At 43.4% G+C, this 25,371-nt stretch overlaps 1 protein-coding gene across 1 annotated transcript in view; it reads left to right on the forward strand.

Moving 5' to 3' along the window:
• Nucleotides 1-25,371, forward strand: part of PSMD13 (proteasome 26S subunit, non-ATPase 13) — a 108,207-nt gene that overhangs the window by 60,124 nt on the left and 22,712 nt on the right. The window contains exons 8-11 of the mRNA XM_086956384.1: nucleotides 213-292; nucleotides 1,038-1,163; nucleotides 17,526-17,588; nucleotides 18,047-18,127. Of these exons, the coding sequence (XP_086812510.1) occupies nucleotides 213-292; nucleotides 1,038-1,163; nucleotides 17,526-17,588; nucleotides 18,047-18,127 (350 nt within the window). The remainder of the gene's footprint in view (nucleotides 1-212; nucleotides 293-1,037; nucleotides 1,164-17,525; nucleotides 17,589-18,046; nucleotides 18,128-25,371) is intronic.

Below are 25,371 nucleotides of genomic sequence, written 5' to 3' on the forward strand. Positions count from 1 at the left end.
TTTCTTCTTTCACATACTACAGCACCAATGCACCTTGTCACAAGAGGATACTTCCTTGCACATATTTGAGAAAACAGTGGGCAGTGGATAGGAAATGAGGGTTTTTTGGAGGAACCGGAGGTGGGCAGATGTAGACTGAGTTTAAAGGTGGTTGTTGGGATTGGAGGTTCCTGCCTTGGGGTCCTTACGATACCATGTTCTTCTCCATGCAGTTTCTGAGCAGCAGGAGAGAGCGTTCACCCTTGGCCTTGCTGGTCTTCTCGGCGAAGGAGTTTACAACTTTGGTGAATTGGTAAGACTACTTTTTATGACAAACCTGTTATGCTATTTGCTGTTAAATCTCTCCAAGGCTGGATCCCCAAACCCCATCTACTTTTGCTGAAAATGCCTTCCAATAAAAAGCTTTATTGCCTGTGAAGGGAAGAGTGGCACCTTATTTAGTGGAGTGGTGTGGCTCACTGGTTAGAGGCAGCAGACCCGGAAGCAGAGGACGGCCCGGGACCAGGGTTCAATTCCCGACGCGGCAGGGTCGTGAACCAGTGTCAGCGGACTCGATAATTCTCGCCTCGGTGCCTACTCTAACCGGGGATCACACTCAGCAACTGTGGGCATTAGCTTGCCTCATCTCCACAATGGCCCCCCACAAACGCCGGGGATGCCTGGTTTCACCTTGGAGATACCCAGGAGGGAACATCTCACAGGGAAAGCTAGGACGGGTTCCCCAGCGGTCTATAGCGCCAGGACGCCTCCGGGTAGCAGTGCGCTTTACAAGACACACACATTTACATTTACATTTACATTTATTTTAATTTTTTAAGTTTTTGTTTTCACTGTACAACTAAATTTCTTGTGGGTGTGCCTCTTGACTCAATGATTGTGGTGAAATCTTTGGCGATGGGACTATAAAGCTAGTAGAGTATTACTAGTGGTCTTGTAGCCTACCACAGTTCGTCTCTCTGCGCTTGAATATCTGGTTGGAACGTAATTTGACTGGTTTCTATCTCATACCTCTGCTTTCTTTCTATGCCAATCTTTAGCTCATGCACCCTGTGTTGGAATCTCTCCGTACAACAGACAGGCAGTGGTTGATTGACACACTTTACGCCTTTAACAGTGGCAACGTCGAAAAATTCAGAGCCATGAAGACTGCCTGGGGTCAGCAGGTGAGTAAGTGAAGAAGAGAGTGAAATCTGAATTGAACATTGTAGCCCCTTTTACAGAGGCAGCAGGTAGCATGGTTGACCTTTGTGGGAGTTTAGCATAAAGGCTGGAGTGATGCAAGTGATTGTATCACACTATGTAATGATAATCCTGTGAGTATTCTGGGGATCCACTAGGCATTGTTGAATTACTAGAGTTTCGTTTTCTGTCAGTGCCGGGCAAATCATTTTTTGGGGTGTTTCAGTGTTCCTTTCCCCATTTTTTCTTATTTCCAATCTCTGTTTTATCAGTTTTCCATCCTTTGTCCATTCATGAATAACAACACAAATGTGCAAGTTAAGGCATTTTTATCAGTGACAGACTTTATTGCTGCAAGTATAGAGAGGTTTAGTCTGCCCCATCATTTACTTTGTAATGATCTTTAAGATTTGTGTGTAAATATACCGAAAGGGCCAGTATACCCTTCTGATGTAACTACATTTATAAAATACCAGACTAAGGTGATACCAGCATGTACAATGTGAACCTTTTTAATTTTGTGTGCAAGAGGCGCCTTGAGACCCTAACGGGTGATTAGTCACGCTTTACAAAAACCCTGATTGATTGATTGAGAAGGCAAATCTTCAATTTGTGTTTGTGGGCTCGGATTAGTGTCAGAAGCCCACATCGTACAGTCACATACTCTCACATGTTTCTGTCCCTCACAGGCCCCTCCTCCCCACTGTTAAAAGGTAACTTATGTTACTCCATACTTGTTTTAAGAGGTTTGATTCCGCCTCCTTCAGCATTGACTTCCCTTGCTGAGGAACCGTCAACCACTGGCTTGAGACCTTGTCAGTCATATTTAGAGGAATATGTTTGTCTCAGTTTTTCTATTGACTGTTTAGGCATGTCCTTCTATTTCTGTTTTTGTGCATGGGAGGCCACCGTACAATCAGTCAGTAAATGATCTGGTAGCGAGTGCTGACAAAAGTATCTAAAAAATGGTTGGATAGGCAGCCAATCATGTATACTGACTCAAAAGAGAATGTCACAATCACCTATTGATTTTGGAAATAGATGAGTAAGGGTTTTGAATGTAATTGGTGTACAAGCTGCTTGGTGGTCTGTAATGAGAGATCCATGATATGCACCTCTATACTGCCAAGTCACACAGGTAGCTAGTCATTCCAGGATATGAGTCACCAGCCAGTTGACCAGCAACAAGGCTAGAGCAGTATGCTTCCTGAACGGCTTTGGAACATAAGTGAAACACACAATAGTTATCCTGCCCTCCACATCTGCTTAGTTGTGGGAGACCCTTAAGTCTAGACTGTTGAGGAAGAAACAAACTGCATAAGAAACAATATGTAAATTGTGATCCATAGTATGCGTTACAGGTGTCTGCCTAGCCTTGATGAGTAACTTACAGTTGTAAGTTCATACTATGCATACCAGCCCTCCATTGTGGATGTAAGCTTCCCCATATTACAGATATCCGCTATTGTCTGGCAATGAACCAACGTCCCACTAGCTCAATGCAAAGCATTCCCAATATTGAGCCAAACCAATGCCTCTCATATCAGATCTTTATGAGTACTTTCCTTCAGAGTGCGAACCAAACCCAAAAGCTCCTCATTAATAAAGTAGGTAGCAGCTAGGAGCCAGGCTAGGTAAGTTTGTCTATGCAATAGTGTGACATTAAGGCCTAAAAGAGCTCAACAGCCCTTTCAACCGAAATCTGTAGTTCATCTCTCTGTTTGCAGGATCTAGGGTATTAAAAGGGAGTATCCAAACAAGTAGGTAAACCTTTCAACATTGCAGACAAAGGTGAAATTTAAATATCATTGGCTCAGCCATTATCACAAATGGTCGTTTATACCTCATTGTCCCTCCTTTTAGAAGTATGCTTCACCCCGGAGATGTAGTTCAACATTACAAATGCATGGCCCTATTGAAGTCAGAGAGAAAATGCTTTTTCCTGCTATAGGAAATCTATAATGTGGTTGGGCTACCGCATGGTGTAAGTAATCTCCAGATGTCTCTGCCAACTGAGAATACTTTTTTTTCCTTTTGGACGGACACCACAAGACTGGTTAGATCAATAGTTAACCCCTTTGTGACACAGCTGTCTGTAACTACTAAATATCAGATTTGCAGTCCTAATCATTATGCAAAGGAGCTATAATGGGTCTTTGCATAGCACTGATGCAGGCCACATGTTCAAAACCACATTGAAATAGCAATCCCTTAGAAATGCTTTATAATACGTGCTCAGGGGCTAACTTACTCAAATGCCCTCCTTACATGATGCGTGAATAACACTATCCACAAGAAAGTGGTTAAATCCATTATTGGGAGCCCAGGAATGAGATGTACCCATGCAGTCCTAACTCCCCTCTTGTGTGAAGTGAGGTCAGTACATGAAACAGTAGCCCTGGAAAGCTAACTATGTTTAACCTTTTCTTTCTATGAAAGAAACCAAGATATAAACTGCAGACTAGATGGAATTTTCAAGGTACATTGAGATGGATGTAACCTGAGACAAAATAAATATTCAGTTACTTTGTCCCTTGTCACATCTGTCTCAAGCAAGATAGCTTTGCTATTTAGGGAGAGTGAGAACTGCTGACCATATTTACAGATATTGATCGAATTGTTACATTTGGTTGCAATGCAGAGATAATTATCCTAATCTTTCTTTTGAGGAAGAACACCCCCACCCCCTGATAAGTGAGGCTACTGCTACTATTCAGTGACTCATTCAGATTCAGGCTATTTGCAAGGTTGCTACCTAAACTGCTCTTTCTGCAAATATCATTCATGTTTTGTCTTGGATGTGGAGTTTTGGCCCAGTTTGGTGAGGCCAAACTGGACAACATTTAAGGCTACACTTATTCTGGACGTTCTTTCTACCTCTCCTCAAACCTTGCCTGTTAATTTACTAGGGCTAGAGAGAGGGTGAATTTACTAGGGCTAGGGCTAGAGAGAGGAATGCTGACATGTACCCTAACCAACAAGTTACTTATCTCCAACTGCAGTTCTCTAGCATGGGTATCTTTCATAGATTCGCATGCTTGAATCAAATTAAAATTTCCTTTGTTTGGTAAAAAGTTGAATTACCATGAAAGGTGCATAAAAAACTCAATAATACCTGCTCCGCCCGCTAGCCCCATCACCAAGTTCCCCTCAAAATCTTTTAAAACCAGAAGCTACAGAAATTCCCCATAGTCTGGCTGGCTGTCCCACAGTAAAGTTACAACAGTAATAAGGTGAAATGCCCTTAGAAATTTGTTGCAAATATTTATTTTAGTAGCCCCTTTCACATCATTCGAAATATGACCCAAAGTTCAACCATTGAGGTGAAAGAACACTGACATCCACACCCCCGATACCACCATGTGAGAAGTTGGCCTGATATATGATGCTCACTAGAACTAGTGATCACCTTGTATCAGTCCAAACAACCCTTATGGTGGTTGGTTGTAAAGTCAACCTTATAGACCAGCTATCCTAATGGTAGCATGGACAAAGCAGTCTTAGGTTAAACTCTTTTGGCATGTGAAGCCAGCTGTTTTACCACATATAACCCCTTGAATACCACATGAAAGGACACCACACAGGTTGTTATAAAAATAAACAATATATTTATTAACTAACATACACCTCTGAACTCTTTATGAGATCAGAGGGCTAAGCACATGACAAACTCTTAGGAAAAATACGTTTAAGTTGCACAAATTACAATGGTGCCCTAGGGGCACGACAAACCATATACTAAGTAAGTAGAATGTGAAAGTCAATAATAGGAATGGAGCTGTCCAGAGGCTGTAGGATCGCTGGGACCACGCTATACTAACTTGAGGTAAGTAATAGGAGGCCCACGGAGCGCGTGTGCAGAGTGTGAACTCACACGCGAGATGCGTACAAACGTCTATGGACAGTACAGTTTAAGAAAAAGGTGAGTACGGACGTTCCTGGCTAGATAGGACTAAAACGACAATGGAACTGGACACTAGGAGAGTCAAGCTACCCTTGACCACCGAAATGCTCTTGTTACCTCACCCACGGGCTGCGGGTGCATAGGTGTCAAAGTGTCGGGTTTCCGCGTCGAAGTCTATGGAGCCTTTTTTTTTTTTTTAAATATTTATTACGTTTTTCACACCTTTTTTTCCCCTCAAAAAAAAATTCCAATACATGTTACATTACACATATTTCAAAATACACATTTGTAATGGTTGTAGAAGCAAACAATGACAAAAAACAAACAGCTTCCCATACGACTTTCCTGTAGTTAATATATATACATATTACCCTTTACTTGACCTATATATATATACTACCCTCCCCTTTTCAGTGAAGGATTGCTCACCCCTGGCCCACCCTGTTCTTCCATTGTTCAATGGGCATCCAAATCCTTTCGCCCAATGCTCTTGCCCTTCCACCCTTCCTGTTATATATAGCTTTCTCCATATTATACGTCGATAGTAGCCTTGCCATCCATATCTGAAATGTAGGAGTTGTTCTATCAAGCCATGTTCTTGCGATGCCAATCCTATATACTGCCATTACCATGAATAAAAATTCTGTGGGGAGGCCTTCTGCTCTGGTAATTACCCCTAACATTATTAGTTCGTCCGTCATTTTGGTCTTAATCCCAAGGGAATCCTCCAAGAATTCCTCTATTGCCAATTTTAATGTATGCAATTGCGGGCATTGCGCAAACATATGTACAACATCAGCATTATCCGAGTTGCAGCGCGGGCAGGTTGTTCCGGTAGTCCCTCCCCACTGTTCCATTCTAGCGGGGTGTGGTATAATAAGTATACTGTTTTATAATGCTGCGCTTGTAGTGTCGCCGAGCACAGCACTGACCGGCCTAAGTTTAAAGAAGCCTGTAGGCCATCTGGACACGAGCCCACTTTTTCTACCCATTTATTGGCATATTTACCCCTGTCATCCCCTTTTAGTGCACAGAGTTCTGCATATATCTGTCTGGTTTTACAATGATTACCTCGTTCTATATAATCCAATAGCCTAATGTGGCTAAACCCTAGTTGGCCACCCTGTTTGTTATAAAAATAGCTCCTTACTTGCAAATACTTAAAGTTACTTCTTGGTATCTCAAATTTACTTAGAACCTCCTGGAATTGTAGAAATACTCCATCCAAATCCATTAAGTCCCCTAGTTTCCGGATTCCCTTCCTATCCCATTCTTTCATGACTGCATCCCTAAAAATCTCTCCTGTAAGTGAGTGATTTGTGTACAATCTCATATATCTATTGTATCTGCCTATTCCCAATTTTTTTGTAACGACCTTCCAGATTTTAAATATTGCTCTTAGGGTCTTGAACCTAGTGTGCTTGAAGTAGGTATAATCTACTGTATTTAATAGTGCATTCTCCGCCTCTCTGCCCACCAAAGCTTTATAAACATGCACAAAACCAGATCTGTCAGCTCCTGACCCAGCTCTACCCCCCCAATCAACCCTTGTGAGTATTGCAGTGCAGCCGCCCTGTAATAAAATCTAAAGTCGGGTGCCCCCCAGCCCCCTTGTCCCTGGGAAGTGTCATGAAGCGATAGGCTCTCCTTGTTTTTCCCTGCGCCCATGTCAGTCTATTTAGTATTTTTTTTAATTTGTTAAACCACACGCAGTCGAAGAAGAGAGGTATAGCTCTGAATAAGTACAGAAATTTGGGGAATGTGACCATTTTGATGACATTGATTCGCCCCATTAAGGTCGGGTGTAAATTATTAATCCTTTCAGTATTTCTTTTTACTTTCCCTAACAGTGGTTCCATGTTTATCCCTACCAGATTCTCTAGGTCCGCTGTCACTCTGATTCCCAAGTATGTCGCTTCAGATACTACCCTGGCATCCTGATAAGATGTAAACCTATTCTGCACTATCTGGGTCTTCCCTTTATTTATAAGGTATCCTGATATTAAACCAAAATTCCTGGCCTCTTGCTCTATTTCATCTATTGCTCTCCCTGGCTCCGGAGTTATAATGGCCACGTCGTTCGCATAAGCAAATAGTTTGTAGTCCTCATTATGCAACCTGACAGGGGGGATATTATGATTACTCACAAGTCTCTTTAACAGCGGGTCCAGGTATAAAGCAAACAATAGAGGCGAAGCTGGGCAGCCCTGCCTGGTCCCTCGTTTTATCTGTACTTCCTTTGTATAAGATGTATTCATTCTTATTCTTGCTGTCGGCTGTTTGTATAGGGCCTGAATTGCTTTTATATACCCCATGCCTATTCCGGACCACTCCAGGACCTTCCACAAATAGTCCCAGGAGACCCTGTTGAAAGCCTTCTCTGCATCCAGAAAAATAGCCGTGACAGGGTCTCCTGCAACCTCTGCGGCATCCAGGATGGTAATCATTTGCCTTGTATGCTGGGCGGTCCCTTTCCCTGGAATAAATCCGTGCTGTGATGTAGTTACTAAACCCTCAATGACCTTACTTAACCTGTATGCCAGTGATTTCGAATACATTTTTGCGTCCGCATTCAGAAGTGTTATTGGCCTGTATGACCCTGGCTCTACTGGTGATTTATCCTTTTTTAAGAGCACTATTATGTCCGCCCCTGTCCAGGAGTGTGGTATTGACCTGCCTCCCTGTGCCTGTCTAAAACTAGCCCACATGTCCTCCCCTATTACCTCCCAAAATGTTTTTATAAAACTCTGCAGGAATTTGGTCGGGCCCTGTTGCTTTCCCTGATGGGAGATTAAATACCGCTTCTCTTACTTCTTGGATAGTTAAAGGGCTATCCAACTTTCCTTTATCCTCCATAGATAGCCCTACGTGTGGTATTTGTGACAGATATTCCGTAATTCCTACCTCTATATTTGTTAGGTTCTGTTCATATAGTTTTTCATAGAATCTCCTAAAAACTTCTTGCACCTCTTCCACCTTGTTTACTATATTTCCTATCTCATTTTGAATCTTTTATTTCCCCTGCTGCTATCATTTGCCTAGTCCGGATTGCCAGCAAGTGACCTACCCTTTCATTGTATTCATAACACTTTTCTTTTTTTGCAAAAAAATTCCCTGCTGCCTTCCGTGCCAGGCTTTCGCCTGCTTCTGCTTTATTTAGCTCTATTTCCAGCAAAATCAGCTCTATAGGGTCTTGGCTACTTATGGCTGCAATTAAATCATCTTCCAGCTTTCCCAACTTCCTCCCCCTCTCTTCCATCCTAGTTTTTTCCTTTTTACTCCTCTGTAGCGTATAACTCAAGGTCTCCCCCCTAACTCCTGCCTTCTACGCATCCCACACCATATGTGCTGGGGCTGAGTCCCTATTGACATCCCAGAACTGCGTTATCCATTCCTCCATCCGAGTAACATAATCCTCTTCCTTCAAGAGACCCTGCTCAAATGTCCATGTGCTCTTTACCCTTTCCCCTCTATTAAACATTGGGATACTTAGCACCAACGGATTGTGATCCGATACTATCCTCGGGAAGCGTTCTATTTGGACCCTGCCAACCAGAGAGCTCGAAGTGAAAAAGTAGTCCAGCCTGGCAACCATCCTATGGGGTGCTGAGTAAAAAGTGCTCCCTGTCCCTACTAAATTATACTCCGCCCACACATCCACCAGAGCATTATGTCGAATTAAATTCTGTAGTGCTTTGAGTCTTCCTCTTCCGTCCACTATAACCTCCCCCGGCCCCACCCCTTACACCCAAGCCATCCAGACCGTTAATATTAAAATCCCCGCAGCATATTACAGGCTCTGGCCAAAGCAGCAGCTCTAAATCAAGAAATTCCAGCAATCCAGGTTCATCGTCTGTATAGCCATACACAGAAGCAATCGTGAAGCTCCCAGCAGCTGTCTCCCCTTCCATCAATATCCACCTCCCATCTTGGTCCTCTTTCTTCCTTTTAAGTTTAACAGCACCTTTTTTAGCTGGTATGGCCTCCCCTTTAGTTCTGGTTTCTTGTCCTGTATAGGCAAGCAGCTCCAACCCCATCTGATCTAACATAAACTTATCCTTTCTCGCAACATGCGTTTCCTGTAAACATATTACGTCCACTCTCCACACTGTTATCATGGCGGCTACCTTCTGCCTCTTCACACTATTATTGAGACCGCATATGTTCAATGAAGCTATCCATACCGCTATATGTTCTTGTTGGCCTTTTCCCTACTGGTCGCCCATTTAGCTCTTTTTCTATTCCTTTTTCTGTGTCTATTTAGCCATCTATCCTCTACTATGTGTGTTTTGAATTCTTGTTCCGTAAGTCCTTTGCATCCACCACCATCACCCTTTCGCTTCCCCCCCCCTCCCCACGCCCCCCCACCTTCCCCCCCCCCTCCCGTTGTAAGCCCACCCCCCCCCTGTCCACTGGAAAATAGGTCAGGCCATGACCTATATGTGACCGCTACGTGCTGTAGTGCCGCCTCCCTCTCCTTCCCTACATAACCTCTGATTACTATCTAGCTGCATAATACAAAAACCTGATCAGCAAGTAACCCTTGGTGATTGATCATTATCACACGTTATTGCTTCTCCCCCTGTGCTGCTCTGTCAATTCAGTTAGGAATTCCCCCGCCTTTATTTCGGAGAAGAACATCCTGGTATGTCCGCCCATAATAACCTTAAGCTTGGCCGGAAACATTAGATATGCCTCTGCCCCTTGACGCTGAAAAGCCGCAATTAACTGTCTGAGCCGCCACCGCCTCTCCACGGTCGCGTGGCAGAAATCTGGTCTAGAAAAAAAAGTCACCCCCTCGAATGTTCTCTTTGAGTCTGGCCTTGCTTTCTCTATTATTTCTTGTCTAGCCAGGAAGCTTCCAAAAAACACCAACATGGCTCTTGGAAGAGTAGCAGAGTCTCCTTCCTGCCTTTTTTTCCTTGTCAATGGAAACCTGTGCGCGCTCTGCACTTCCAGCTCCCACTGCCAATGTACATCTGGAAAGGCCCCTTTTAATAGTTTGATAACAAATCCTCTTGGATCCTGCCCTTCCAATCCTTCCTCTATTCCAAGCAGTCTCGCATTGTTACGCCTCTGGCGATTTTCAAAATCTTCAATTTTCCAACTCATATCTTCCATAGCCTTAGTTTGCTCCAATTTGAATGCTTGCCAGTCTGTAACTTCGTCCTCCAACCTGCCAGTTCTTACTTCCACCTCTACCACTCTCACCTCAACTTCTTCATATTTCTTATTAACTTTCCTGATTGCAGCTTGAATTTTCTTGGTATCATGCCTAGCTCTCCGGCTCTCAGCTCTGGCCTCTGCCTGCATTTGCTTTAACGTGGTGAACATCATGTCCAGTGTTATACGCTGAGGAGAGCCCTTATCACTACCACCTGCTGCCTCTTCTTTTGATGCATCCTCCTGATACAGGCTAGAAGTGGCCGAATAATCCCATTGTAGTTTTTTGTGGGTGCTAGAAGGGGATCCCCCCCCTCGTCTTGCTGCTGACTTGCACCTTTTCTGTGTGCTTTTCCCGTTAGAGCCACTGTCCTCTGATTCAGAGCTTGCATCTGTTGTAGCTTTGTCTTCCCCACTACTTGCCGTGGTTTCAGAACCTCTTTGACAGAGTAAAATCTGTCTCCCTCAAGCTCCGTGTGTTCCTTCAGTGACCCGGTACTTGCCAGACTTGCCAGACTCCCCCACTTTGCTCCCTGCCGCTGTGCATTCTCCTCTCTCATTTCATTTTCTAGTTGTGACAACGCATTCAACATTTGTACATTATGTCTTTCAGTTCCCTCTGTGGCCCCCACACTGACATCCTCTCTCACCGTTTGCTCGAGGCTTCCTCTCGGTCTCTCCTGCTCCAGAACAGCTGCATTGAGCACCCCAGCGCGCCGCGTATGCTCTGACACTGAAGCCTGTTGCTTAGCAACCTCACTTGCGTCCTCGAGGACGGCGCCTTCCTTAGTTTCGTCCTGGTGAGAAGGGTGCTCCGCCGGGGATTTTCCAGTTGCCGTTACCGTCACCTTTGCTTCGAATACCTCCGTCAGGGTGGGCTGCCTGAAGGTAGGATCTCTCCCATCTTTTTTCCCTGACAGCAAGTTTCTACTGGGGTCCACGGTGTCTTTGTTGCCCCCGCGCGAGTTTTGAATCTGCTCACTGCGGGCTGCCACGTCCTCGGTCAGCTTTTTCTCTTCGTCCAGCTTTCGCTGCTGTGCTTTGGAAGGCACAGGAACTGTCAGGGTTGGACGCTTAGCTGATGTGGGCTTTAATGTCTTCAGGATCGCTCCTGGGTTAGTTCCTGCGCCCATCCCGTCCCTCTGTGCCCGTTCCTTAGTTGCGCTGACAGGGGCCGGCAAAAGTCTCTTTCTCTTGTCTTCCACGTTGCGCCATTGTACCGGGCGTCCAAATGGTGTACAGGTCCCGTACAAGCCCTCTCAGATTTCTTAACGCTATATAAATGCCTCGCTGGAGCTGCAGTTGTATCCTGCTGCTACCATAGGTATTTGACTCTCGTTGCCAGTCAAGCAGCCGATAGACCCACAGCATACTGCCTCATGCAACCATCAGTAATACCATGGTCCAGAGAGGGAGCATAGGTGTCAAAGTGTGTCGGGTATCCGCGTCGAAGTCTATGGAGCCTTGAAGAAAGATGCTGCAGGCGACCAGGAGGAAGATGTCCGGTGTGATCCAAGGGGGGGATCAGTGAAGAGAAGAACCTGAAAGCAGAGGGGACAATGTTCAAAGTCACTAGCCAGTGACTGGAGTGGAACCAGGTGTCGTCGTCGCGATCAGGTGAAGGTGGACGCTTGTCTCTGCAGCCACGTGGACCAGGTGGTGTCTTCGACGACCAGGATGGAGGCACGAGCTGTCCCACGCAGGCTCTCGCTGTCAGCGGTGTCGTCTCCAGATTCGGGTTCAACAGGCCTTGGCAAAGGCAACCCACGCAGTGAGTGGAAACGGCGTCTGGAGTGGACCAGGAGGGTCCGGGGTGCTCCTCTTTTGGAAGGGAGCAAGGGCCAGTCTGGAGCAACCAGACCAGCAGTGAAGTTGTCGGTGTTCGTTGTCAAGGATGTCACCAGCCAGCCGGCAAGTGACCAGACAACGCGTCGAGCAGCAACCAGGCAGAAGGGCCCCACGCAGATCTCGTGGATGCTGGAGGGCTGGTCTTCGGTGCAGGAGCTGCTCGGGTCGGGGCTTCTCAGTCCCCATAGCACTTGGACGAGGATGCCTCTGAAGTCGTGCTGGAGCGAAGTGCTGCTTCATTCAAGATGGGCGGTCCCACGTGTCTCGTCGCACCCACGGATCTCAGCTGTGCTGCAGATGTAGGTAGAGGTCGGAGAGGTCTGGGAATCCGGGTGTCGTCGGGCTCTGAAGTCTGGATCCTCGAGGGAAGACGACAAAGTGAAGCCGCTGGACGCTTGATGGTGCCTGCAGTTGCAGGGTGGACACTCCTTGCCCACAAGGGAGATTTCTTCAGTCTTCTGTGGAGCAGAGCGTCGAAGTCCAGAGTTTCTTCTTGTAAAGTTGTTCAGGATAATCTAATTTGGAATGGGACCAGCTCCTACCTTTATCCAGCTAAAGGGGGCTGTACTACGACTAGGTCCCTCCTCTGGGTGGAACCAGGAAGGGGGGTGGTTACACCTCCTTTCCTTTGTCCGGTCTTGCGCCAGCTCTGGGGTTGGAGTGCCCCAGGAACTGGTTTAGACCGGTGTATGCACAGGGACACCTTGTGTGCCCCAGGCATGTCTCATTCCTTTCAGCCCTGTCCTACCTAATACACAAAATCCTGTCTGGGGTGGTGCTAGCACCTCCCAAGGCAGGACACCCTTTGTCCAAGCCTCCCTCGCTGGAAGGACTCCCAGCAGCAGGAGGTCAGACTTGTGTCTGTGGTGGCAGCATCCATTTTGTGATGCTGAGGCTCGAGTTAACTTTAACCGGGGTTCACAGTTACATACATGTTGTGTCCCTCTAGAAGGGTGGAATGCTACCCCCATCGCCAGAATTGGCGAGGGGGTAGTATTCCAATTCGTATGACACCTTACTCGACATGTTTTGATAATGTTATACCAGAGTTAGCATTTAACCGCGAGGATTATAATGCACTTAAGAGTATATGGTATAGCGTTATCACGCCACAGCTATTAGGACTTGGTTCCGCAAGCTTCAAACGGGCTCAGCTCATGCCAGAGCACCATCTCACATAATTCCAAGCACTCTGCCTTCAGGATTGATAAGGCCTGCCATAGGAGTGACTGATAGGAATATATGTGTCCATTTTAGGTTTAGATATAGGTAACTATATCTAAAGCAAAGGGTGATTACACCACCTTGCCCCAGCTGTCGTGCAGCCAGTTGTGTCTGTTAAGATGGCCAGCCAGGGGTGGCATAATACATGCTTCAGCCCCTGGTAGGCCCTGGGTACACCTATGCCCTGGGTACCTATAGTACACTGTACAGGGACTGATAAGGTAGCCCAGTACCAATTGGTAAATGCACCTAAGGTACATGGAATCCATTTTACAGAGAGAGCAGTGGGCCTGGGGTCCTGAATAGCAGGGCCCCAGGCCAACTAAGTCGAAAAACCAGCAAAACACCAGGCAAAAAGTTGGGGGCAACCATAGTCAGATATCCACCTTCCTACACACCATACTTCAGATTTTCAAAGCACTAGTGTGAAAGGATAAACTTAACAGTCCCTGACTGGGTAAGAGAGGATCAGGTATGAATCTATGAAAGATATCAACACCAGAGAACAACAATTACAGCTAGGTAACTTTTTCCAGCATTAGATCTATCATCGATATGTATGCTTGAGTCACAACAGCAAACTGTTTTCTATGTCCAAAATGCATAATATAAACCACACCATGCAACATCTGCATTATGAACAAGGAGTAATAAAATGATGGAAGCAGATAGCTCATCGTAGATAAACTGATGACCGAGGAACCATGTCCCACTGCTGAGTCTCTAGATGGTTCTGTGTCCAAGCACTGTTTCACAAACTGGTGGCAGCGCTTCCTTGTTGCCACTCTACAGATGCTAGCTATACGAATACCAGCATACAGGCTACTTACTATTCCACCCACATTTTTTGTGGAATGAGCCGACACGGATTTCTTTAGTGTACAACAAGCCTTAAATAGCCAAGGCTGTCTACCATGCTATTACATGCCTATTAATAAATATCTTGTGTGGAAATAAGCTGACCTTTCTGAAGGAGGCCAAAGGCCATAGACAATAAGTCCATCCTTCTGCAGGTCTTATTTCAGTCAATGTAAAATTTCAAACATCGTTGAATGTGTGAAAAAATTGCCCCATTGTCATAGAATTTTAAAAGTAAGATTTAGGAAAACACAGCCACGTTTAGGTGAAAGTCTGTTGGTATCTTTGGGGGGAATGTAGCACTCAAACATCATCCTGTCCTGAATTTGTAAAAATGGTTCTTCTATGGAGAATGCTTGTATATTAATAACTCTCCTTGCTGATGTTAAGAACAATGTGAGAGCAGTCTTCCATCCTACATATATGAGGTCTGTTCTATGTATGGGTTCAAAATGGGGTGTAATCAGTTGTGCAGATACTGTATTCAGTTCCCATCCTGTTGGTGGATGCAATATGCTTGTAAACTCATTGAAAAGGCCTTCAAGAAATTAGTGGTTTGAGCACGGAAATTTAAAGATGGCCACTTGATAAACCTTCGTAGATGACTTTCATTCTGCATCTTGATAAGAAAGAACCTAACACTGCTGCGGAGTCATAGGGAGCAAAGATTGGCATCTGCACTCACATCAGAACCTCGTTCATTTGCCTTGGTAAGTTCTTTGAGTGAGTGTGCTCTCCTAATGCCGGTTCACCCGGCAGTCGGAAGGGATATCTAGGTTCAAAAGTTTTATGTATTCAGAATTTACAGCTGTCCATTTAATAGAGCCCAGATGGTGATGCAAAAACTGCCCTATATCCTTGGAGGGAAGATCCTGCGTAAGCAAATGTAGGGGGATTCTGGTAGATGGAGAAGATCTGTAAAATAATACTGGCAAGGCCATGCTGACACCACAAAAAGCAATACGCACGGGTACCCTGTTATTTTTCTAATGAACCATGGAGCCAGTGGAAGCAGTAGAAAGGGTTAGGCAAAGGTCTGCAACTATGATGTTGAAAGCACATCTCCCTCTCAAGTGTTGGTGCAGCCAAATGTTTGCGAAGAACCAGTATTTCTTGTTCTGAACTACTGCAAACAAATCCAACACTGGCTGCTCCACTGATGAAATATTCTTGTTCCCGGATCTTGGTTTAGCTCCTGTTAATGACATAAGCCAGCTACTGTGTTGAGTGCATCAGCCCATAAATAGTTTATTTCAGTTAAACGACCCCTATGTCAGTAAAATTATTTTACTGATGGTCCAGTTTGATTGATGTTAACACGTCTGTGACAGGGCTGGGCAGTTGGCACCCCTTGTTTGTATATATCAAACCTAATGTTATTGTCTGTTCAGATCAGTACTGAAGAGTTGCGCAACCTTGCAAGAAAAGATTGAAGGCCTAAAAAAGGGAAGGTAGAGGTAAAAAAAACAGAGGACTCAGCATCCTATACGTGATGTAGTAACCAAAGAGAGCCTGTTCATCAAATGAGACTATCTTTCCACTTCTGATGTTAAGTAGAAAACAGATATTTTTCTTGAAATAACCCTCACCCACCAGGGTTTCTCCTTGGTGGGATACTTCATCATTGGGTTCTTCCCATTCCGTGTGTTTGACTAAAGGCGTCCATTCCCCCTTGTTTGAGCTCATGAGGCCTTAGTTTTGCCAAATTATTACTGTAAATATTTTTTATTTTTTATCCACTGATCTAAATCAGAGTGCACTCGTATTTGAGTTTCATTCGGGGATCATTCCTTGGTCCTGAAGAAAACCATTGGGGTAGGGCTTGAAACATATAGACCACAGAAATTCATGTATTTAATTGCATGATTTTCAAGTGATTCCCCCCTTTTTCCTCATACCGGTTAGAGGCAAGTTTAAAATTGTTTTCCTACAAAGCTAGGTATTTTTAAATTATCCCCCCACCCCCCAACTCCTATTTGTCTCTCCATCCTTTATAATATATGATGAAAGTGCTCCCACATAACCCATTGGTTGTAGCACGTCCCGTTCCGCAGCAGAAGTGAAAGAACCCAATGATGAAGCATGACACCAAGAGGAAACCCCGGTGGGTGAGAGTTATTTAAAGATAATGGTCTGTTTTCTACTGAATATCAGAAGTGGAAAGATAATCACACTTAACGAACAGGCTCTCTTTGGCCACTTCTGACCACCTTAAGCTTCAGGATGTTTATGTTTAGCTGCATTTGCTTCTTTGTTTAATGACTTTTGCCAGCTAGATCCCGTTAATGAGATCCCCAATCATTTAGTCATGTGTCGGTTGTTATTACAAAGTGAGCTTGATGGGACTGTAAGTACAATCCGTTTGACATGTTGAAGAGCACTTTTCACCATCACCTCGATTCTGTTTGTGATCTGGATTTGATTTTTGAAAGATCAGGACACCTGAAGCTGTTTTGCCTCTAGTTCTTGCAATGAACGCATTTTTAGTGTACAATGAGATATCGTCAGTATGCTGTTTGACATGGGATTTGAAAGTTCAAACTGTCATTGTCTTCAGAGCTTGAGATGCCAAGGATGCAATTTCCCCGTTTGGAGCATGACTCAATCCCATGTCAAGTGTCCGGAGGACAGTGAAGAAGAGCAACATAAAGGTGTTGAGCACCTAAGCATCAGCAATGGGGAAGATGGATATTATGGGGATATAAGTTTTAATGAGTCATGGGAGATGTTGTCAACCTCATGAGAATTGCTCATATGATAAGTATGATTAGGTGCAATGTGACAAAAAGCCTGATGAAGGTGCCTACAAATCTTATTAGTAAGTTGCAGCTGTTGATGTCCAACTAGTACATCAGTGGTACAGGATAAGGCACATCCCAAGATCATGACGCTTGAGATCAAATGTCCATGGGTTATGTCTCAAGTGGGCTGGAGAACTAAGCATTTGGGACTCAATATGGTGAGTGAAGTGTAATGTATCCTTGATGATCTGAATGGGATGCAAGTCACTGTTGTGCTGAGACAGTGCTTGTTTTTTGGACTGGCTTCCACACGTTTTCTCTCATGTGCTGCTTCTCCTACACCCTTGCTGAGCTCCCTGGTGTGCACTGTTACCAGCAAGACCGCTATTGGCCATTGCTTTGCCTCGGTCTGACTCTGTGGCTTTGGTACATGACCTGCTTTCACCTGTTTTTACTGCCAGAGCCTAAAGTGCATCCCTGTCCACGTGTAGTCAGTCACCATCAATTACAGTTCGCTAGTTTTAGACCCAAGTTTGTCTTTCTAAATTTAACTTGCATCCTAAATGTAGTGCATTTATTTACGGAGTATTTTATATTTTATATTACAGCCGGACCTTGCCGCAAACGAAAGTCTACTTCTGAAAAAGATTCAGCTTCTGTGTTTGATGGAGGTGAGCCTCATGTGGGGGGTCGATCAGAATTGTTTAGCTAAAATGAATGAATGGAAAATAATGTTAAGAGGCTGGACTGAGAAGGTTGTAGGCTGGAGCCATTAGGTGTGGGCACAAAAGCCTATGTCATGAGGAGAAAGGATTCTTTACCTGTGAGGGGTGGGAAAGATAAAAAGAGAGCAAACAATCAAGAGTCTATGAATATCAGGAGTATAATGCCAGAATCTCACGAATGGAGAACCTTAGATTTACATGAGTTTACTGCAAGAGATGAGCCCTTAAGGATAGAAGTTCAGTCCTTGGTGCAGTTGTACGTGTATTCCCTGTGTCATGTGCTGCCTGTGTCGCACTTAGTTTTAGTATTTTCTGACCACATTCTTTCATTTGATATTCATTGTGGTTAAGGTGGGGGGAGTGATGTAATTTGACTTGATTCTCCATGTCTTGCCGTTCTGTAGATGACATTTACCCGGCCCGCAAACCACCGTCAGCTGACCTTTGAGGAAATTGCCAAGAGTTCACAGGTGGCAGTTAATGATGTAAGTTTTTATCTTTTGGTGATAGGGAATGGTAATGTTCCTTTAGTATGTACTCCAATAATCCTGACATCTAGTAGAAATTGGGGTTCCAGACAATATTTGTGTCTCATTAACCTGTTTGCCGGTCTCAAAAACGGTTGTGAAGGTTAACCTTGGTTGCTAATTCTGCCTTCTTTTGATGTGAATGGCTTCCTGCAGGTTGTTTCCATCATTAACCCTGACATTGCTCGTTTTTGTTGATTTAATCCCTGTCCGTATATGATCCGCTTCTCTATCATTGCTGGAGATTCCTACTGGTGGCACCTGTCCTTCAATTATCTTATTCTTGTTTGCTGTTTGTAATATCTTGGCAGTAATCCAGAACTTGTTATTCCTGGCCCCTCCTCCATCTTTGGGTAGGTATGGTGGATTTTCTGGAAAAATAACCTTCTGAAACTCACAAACTTTAGAGAGCCCTTTAAGCTTATTGATCAGTTCACTTGTGTTAAAGAACTTCACACAGAAAACTAAAATGCAAACACTGGAGGATTTATAGGCTATACCTTGTTACTTCAGTGTCAGTGCAGTTAAACACATTCATTAAAAGGATACCCTATTAACACAAATTATATACCAAAATCAATTACAAAAAATACTGTTGGTATTAAAGTCTTTTTTATCACCTTATCACAAAGTTTTACTATTTCAGCACTTGACCTGAAGTTGGTTTTCTCAAAATATATTTTTGAGCTTTCAGTGTCAGCTCCCAACCTAATTTTGACAAATCTGGCAACGCAACTGTCTGGTTTCTGAAATCTAGCATTAACATTTCTGTGTGATATCTCCTTACCCATGTCTTTATAGCCTTAAGGACTGCAACCAAGGGGAGAATTGCTTGAGGTTAGGTGATTTATTCTGAGAAGTAATACCTGGTCTGTAAAGCAGATCTTGATCCTTTGTGAATGTATGTGGTGAACCGATCATTCAGGAGACCCTGCTTTATCTGTTATGGAAAGCAACACGTTTTCCTTGACTTGAACCTGGACATCCGCCTCCAACTTTACGGTGATATTGTTTTCTCTGCCACTTATTCATTTGCTGCTTTGATAAATTTCTTGTTCTAGCATCGCTTTAATTTGTCTCCTAGTCCTGATGATGGCCCTTAAATAGTTTGGGATTGAAACACTGTTGACAGCCTTAGCAATTGGGACATTGAATTGTTGCACTGTTTTCCTCTTACTATTTTTTTGAAGTTAATAAATGTTTGTCAATTAATAAAAATCATCACAAACAAAGAATATATAAAATACATTGAATTTGGTTAAAAAAAATAGAATTATAAATACATCGAGCAATTGTATTTTCTTCATTCATCAAATGCAGGACTGTGTATTAATAGTGTTATGGTAATTTGGGGATAACATAACGTGCCAAATCATTGGTGTCACAACAGTCCATTACTAGAATGGCATTTCATTCTACAATTTACAAATCATATTTCTTTCTTTATTAAGACCACGCTTATTTATGTACTAGTAAAAATCTTCCATAAAACTATCATTAATTTATAAATTTCCTGTGTTAAAGTGTCATTGTGCATTTTCTTCAAGAAGTACCATTTTTTCTTGAATCGTCTTTCTATATTATTGTGTAAAATTAAAATGGAATTAAAATTGTCACAAGTCAAAATACACCACGTAGAACAAATAGTTAATCATGAAAGTTATTACAGGGTACTATAATGTAATACAATCATATGAAGTTTCCATTCCTGAGCTATCATAACATCTTCAACATTGATTTTTAAGGGATTACAATTAACAATCTCACCATGCTCAGGTTGCACAGCACCGTTGGAAAAATAAAATAAGTGAAAACAGATTACTGGTCATTACAGACTACACTTTATATCTGAAGGGCACCCCTAATGGATCTTGGTTTCTACTATGAGGATTAACTTTACACATTGAGTTGTTAAAATGGCTGAATTCCCAGAAAGGCTAGTTATAATTGCTTGGTGACATGTTCTCACTCTGTTTTCATTGAGGATAGATTTTAACAGTGCTTTCCCCTCTTGACAGTGAAAACAGGGAAGGCTTGGGTCCTGTACTCCCCAGACTGGACCACCCAAATATTGACAATCGGTGGCAAATGCATACAATGTGCAATAATGATTCATTATAAAAGCCACATAGTCTACAACTATTTGTTGACCAATTTTGTACCCATTTGGAGTTCCATCCTTTGTGGAATATCGAACGACTCATAACAAAAGAAGTGTATCCCTTAAAAAAGGGTTTTAAATAGGAAATAAGATATGGTTGTGGTTACAATTTATTAAACAAATTAATGACCGACCAGGCATGCCTTTTTTTTTTTTTTGTTGCAAACTCCTCAATACAGTCGATAAGAAGTTTGACGATTGATTTAATATCTGTCTAAACACAGTTTTATTTCTCACCATAGGGCTGAACTTGAAGTTTTACCTTATATAATACCATTGCATTGTTCCATTGCTTCAATCTGCACACTCCTGTACTGGTTCTGGCATTGTACGTTGTGTGATCCTTGGAGCACGGAGCACTTGTTTATTTTCGTGTTGATACATTTGTGCTTTAATCAGTTTTACATGTTTTACAACATTTGCCTTTTTTTGGTCTAGGTTTTTGTTTGAAATATGAAAATATTGTTGCTTCCGCCAGTAACCACTGTTGTTGTTACATGTATCTGTCCCTGGATCTTGGTTAAATATTGGGCTGCTCCTGTGCTATTACACTACTTGAAAAGGGACTCCTCATTTAGATTTCTTATATTTACATATAAAAGATAAAAGGCATACATAATAATAGTACAGACCTTTCATTTACTATTAATAAAATGTGATTTAGGTGATGTTTTGTTTTTAGTCTAAATTACTAGATAATTAAAGGATGGCACCACCTGAGCTTTATTCCCACCATTCAGCAACACTGGCACTTTTTCCCTACAGACATTATTACCTACATTTTTGATAAATTAATATGAAGACTGCTCTGTGAGCTGTGTGCCTGTAAGAAGTTTATTGACATGAAGCCCTTTCTGTGCATGAGTATCGTCCACGTACAGCATAATCTGTATGGGACTATGTACTTAATATGGCTAGAGAGGCTAGAGCTGCTCCAGTATTGACTATGTACAGAAAAATAAGCAAGTATGGCAACACCCATCCCTGTTTAAAGCCCTATTTTTTTAACAGCCAAGAGCTGTTCCCCTCCTAAAATTCCACGTGTGTTTCAAAGTACACCGCCCTGAGCAGAGTAGTTGAAATCCTAATGTCTTTAAATTCTACCTAATCGCTCCACTATGCACTGTCAAATGCCATGCTGAAATACATTCTGTAAAGCACACACATGAAGGCTAGACTTTTAGAATGTATTACCCAGTCAGGTGACCAGTTTTGTCTTAGTTGACTTTTTGTTTAACTTTTGATGTTTCGTATATAGGTAGTGGGGCCTGAGCTGTTACCCAGTCGTGAACAAATGGTTCACAGTAACCTTTTTACTGGTGTCAGTGGTAAGCTACACCCTGGAAAGTCTAGTAGTAGTTTGAAACAAACCATCTTATGGGGGAGCACAGTCTGTCCATGTGCAGGACTTTGAGACATTTTTTGCATAGCTATATTTTGTAGTTTGCTGTGCGTTATTTGTCCATAGATTTTGTGTGCTCAGGATAGCTGATTTTGTTTTTCAGGAGATCTCCATTGAGTATCCTCAGTACTGAATAGTCCTGCTTCATGTGTGGGATACCAGAGCACTTCTTCAAATATATCTTTTATGTTCCATTTTTGCCTTGCCTACCTCTGGAAGGCCAAATCTTTTCAGCCTATAAAATAGGCTATATTTACCAATTCCACTAATTTACGTTTAAGAAGCCAAAACAATAATAAAAAATTTTAAAGTCACTAGAAAATAGATGCCCCCCTCTACCCCCAAAAAATCCCTCATTCACAAAACATTTTTTGTATTTTTTTTTTTCTCAAAGAAAATAAAGTTGAAGGATTCAGGGCAAAATAGGCTGCAGTTATGTTAACTTTAAAAACTGACGTTGGTTAGCCACTTGCTTCAATGTGGCCCTGTTGCATGCAGTGGGATTGCACATGTGGGTGTTGAAGGATTGGTGGGAGCAGTGGCAAGGGGTGGAATTCAGTGATAAACACTAGTCTGCTTGTGTGGAGCACGTGAACAAGATTGGGTTGTTGTGGAGGAGCCTGAGGCTTGCTTACTGGGGATGATGGTGAGGCCGAAGCTGTTGAGACATGTCTGCTCTTTGATAGACTTGGCCTTTCTGCTGACGAAGCGACGTACAGCGATGTATAGCCTGGAAGGCAACACGTGCCCCCTCCATTAGCGACTGGTGGAGGAATGTGCTGTAATGGTCTACAGCTAAAGTCACTGTGATGTCTCCTCCGGTAGGTCAAAAAACAGGTATCCCCATGAAAAAAAGACTACACTTCCTATCAGTGTTGAGACCAGGCACACTGCCTTTGATGACTGGGTCGAAGAGCAGAAGCTTGCATCATTGAAAACTAGAAGACTTTGATGTCGAGAAACAAAGTGACTTGAAAAACACATTGATGTCGAGAAATACTGGTATTTCTTTGTTCAATGCACAAATCTGCAGACTGGGTAAGGAAGATGAAGGCAAGAAGGTTGCCCGCTATATCATACTCTGGATACGCTACAGCGTATTTGCCTTTATTTCTCTGTGGTCATACCGGACTCTGCAGCTCCTGCTGCTCAGCCTTCTGGGGAGTTCACCTCCACAACACCTAATTTCTCCAGTTACATCACTTCCTGCTATGCCTCCTTAGTTGGTGTCTTTGGAATCTCATCCTCCATCAAGATACCTGAGACAGCAAGGAGATATTTCTCCTCCATCTTGATCCATATCTTAATACAGACGAAGATCAACATCAAAACGCCATTCTGGTTACTCAAGATACACATCTTTTAGACCTTCTTCTAGGCATAAACATTGGGCTAGAACATATTCCTACAACTCTAGATCCTCAACCACATGGTTTTTGCCTCCCTTGACTTGTTCTCCACAGGCAAGGATCTCCCCAGTTGATAGCAACACTTTTCAGGAGGTGCTCATCCTCTGTGCTAACAAAAGTGATATTCCTATGCCAGCTCCTAGAGCGACCAAGTCAGTGATTTCTGAGACTCTTCACGAGTTTTAATCCACAAGGTCACTATTTCCATTAGTTCCAGGCCTCTTATTTATTTTATTCAAAGTTTTATATAGCGCGAACAGGATCCTTACAGATATCAGAGCGCTTCACAAAGACAGGGGGGGGCAAAAGGAGTAAACAGAGATAATGGGAACAGTATAATAGTCAGTGGCATGGTAATAACATGGATAATAAAAACAAACATAAAACCAATCCATATATGATCAGGTAAATAACATGGTAACATGGTAATAACATGATAATAACATGGTAATAACATGGTAAGTAACATGGTAATAACATGGATGATAAAAACAAACATAAAACCAATCCATATATGATAAGGTAAGGGAGTAGTATAGAGCAGCACAGGTCATTGGTCCGACTACACTGGCGTACAGGTGGATCAGTAAACCAACGTGTATCATATCTTGGTCGGTAGTAAGAGAGTAGCGTAATAGTGCCCCAACAAGTCAAGTATAGTGCCAGGGGAAAGGCAGAGCAGCGGTACAAGCAATGCAGAGTCTCTGACCCAACATCTGTAGCGATCAGGAGATCTTGGCCAGAAGCATTGTTTTCACCTCTTTCTTGAAGAGTGCAGTGGAGGTGATTAGCCTTGTTTCAGGAGGGAGCGCATTCCAGATCCTGGGTGCCATTCCAGAGAAGGAGCGTTTGTAAGTTTTCGCTTTCCGAAATCTACGAGGTTTCAAGAGTAGATTTTTAGTACTCCTATTGGATCTCGAACCTCCTGATATAGACAGCTTTTGAGCGAGGTAGTTGGGTGCCTTGTGGTGCACGGCCGCGTGTGTCATAGTTGCAATTTTTAGCTGTATTCTGGCTTCAAAAGGCAGCCATTTTAGAGACTTTAGGTCTGGGGATATGTGCGAGTGCTTTCTAGAGCCAGTAATGAGTCTCGCGGCAGCGTTCAGGGAGGCTCTTAAGGGTGCTGTTGTGGATAGTGGGAGACCGCTGAGGGTCGCAATTCCGTAGTCTATTCGAGGGATGACTAGAGCTTGTACAGCAGTTTGGAAGTCTTTGGCCGGGAGGAAGGGCTTAATTTTCCTCAGCGTGTTAATTTGGAAATTAGCTGCTTTTGTGGCTTTGCTGACGTGCTGCTGCATGTCGAGCTTGGCATCGAGTGTGATGCCTAGGGATTTCGCCGAGTCCACGATGGTAGGTTGGACATTGAGTGCTGTTAGGTTGTTGAGCCAGGTTTGGGTGGTGGAGATTTTCGCCGGAGGTGAGATGAGTAGGAACTCAGTTTTTAGAGCATTCAGTTTGAGGTGATTATTGGCCAGCCAGGATTGGGTGTTAATAAGCGTGGAATTCAGCTGTTTGATATCTTCCGGGGACTGTAACTTTAGGTAGAGTTGTGTGTCATCAGCGTACATATGGAATTGAACATTGGATGCTTGAAGCAAGGTGGCGAGGGGTTCCATAACGAGGTTGAACAGTGTAGGAGAGAGGGTGGATCCTTGTGGAACCCCTAGATCTGCAGGCACAGGTGTAGATAGTACATTGTCAATCTTGAACCTCTGAGACCGGTTGTGAAGGAAAGACGAAAACCATTTGAGAACAGTTCCCGATAGCCCCATCCTAGTACTTAGTAGCCCCAACAAGTTCTCATGTTTGACCGTGTCAAATGCTGACGAGAGATCAAGAAGGATGAGGAGGCAGGACTCATTACGATCCAGAATTTGGAGGGCGTCATCAATTATGTGTGTCATAGCTGTTTCCGTGCTATGTTTCGCTCTGAAACCTGATTGATGAGGGTTGAGGAGGTCAAAATGGTCAATGTGTTTTGTTAGTTGGAGTTGGACACATTTCTCCAACAGTTTGGCCAGGGTGGGGATATTGGTGATGGGCCGATAATTGTTTAGGTCAGACGGATCAGCTGTAGGTTTCTTGAGTATAGGCGTGACTTGACCCACCTTAAGGGAGTCTGGAATGTGTCCTTGTTGCAAAGAGCTGTTAATGATCTTGGTCCAGAGAGGGAGGAGCAAGGGGATAAAGTCTTTTACAGCATTAGCAGGTAGAGGGTCTGTGAGGTGAT

This window comes from Lissotriton vulgaris, chromosome 2_1, assembly GCF_964263255.1.
Source record: "Lissotriton vulgaris chromosome 2_1, aLisVul1.2, whole genome shotgun sequence".
In the NCBI taxonomy this organism is placed as follows: Eukaryota; Metazoa; Chordata; class Amphibia; order Caudata; family Salamandridae; genus Lissotriton; species Lissotriton vulgaris.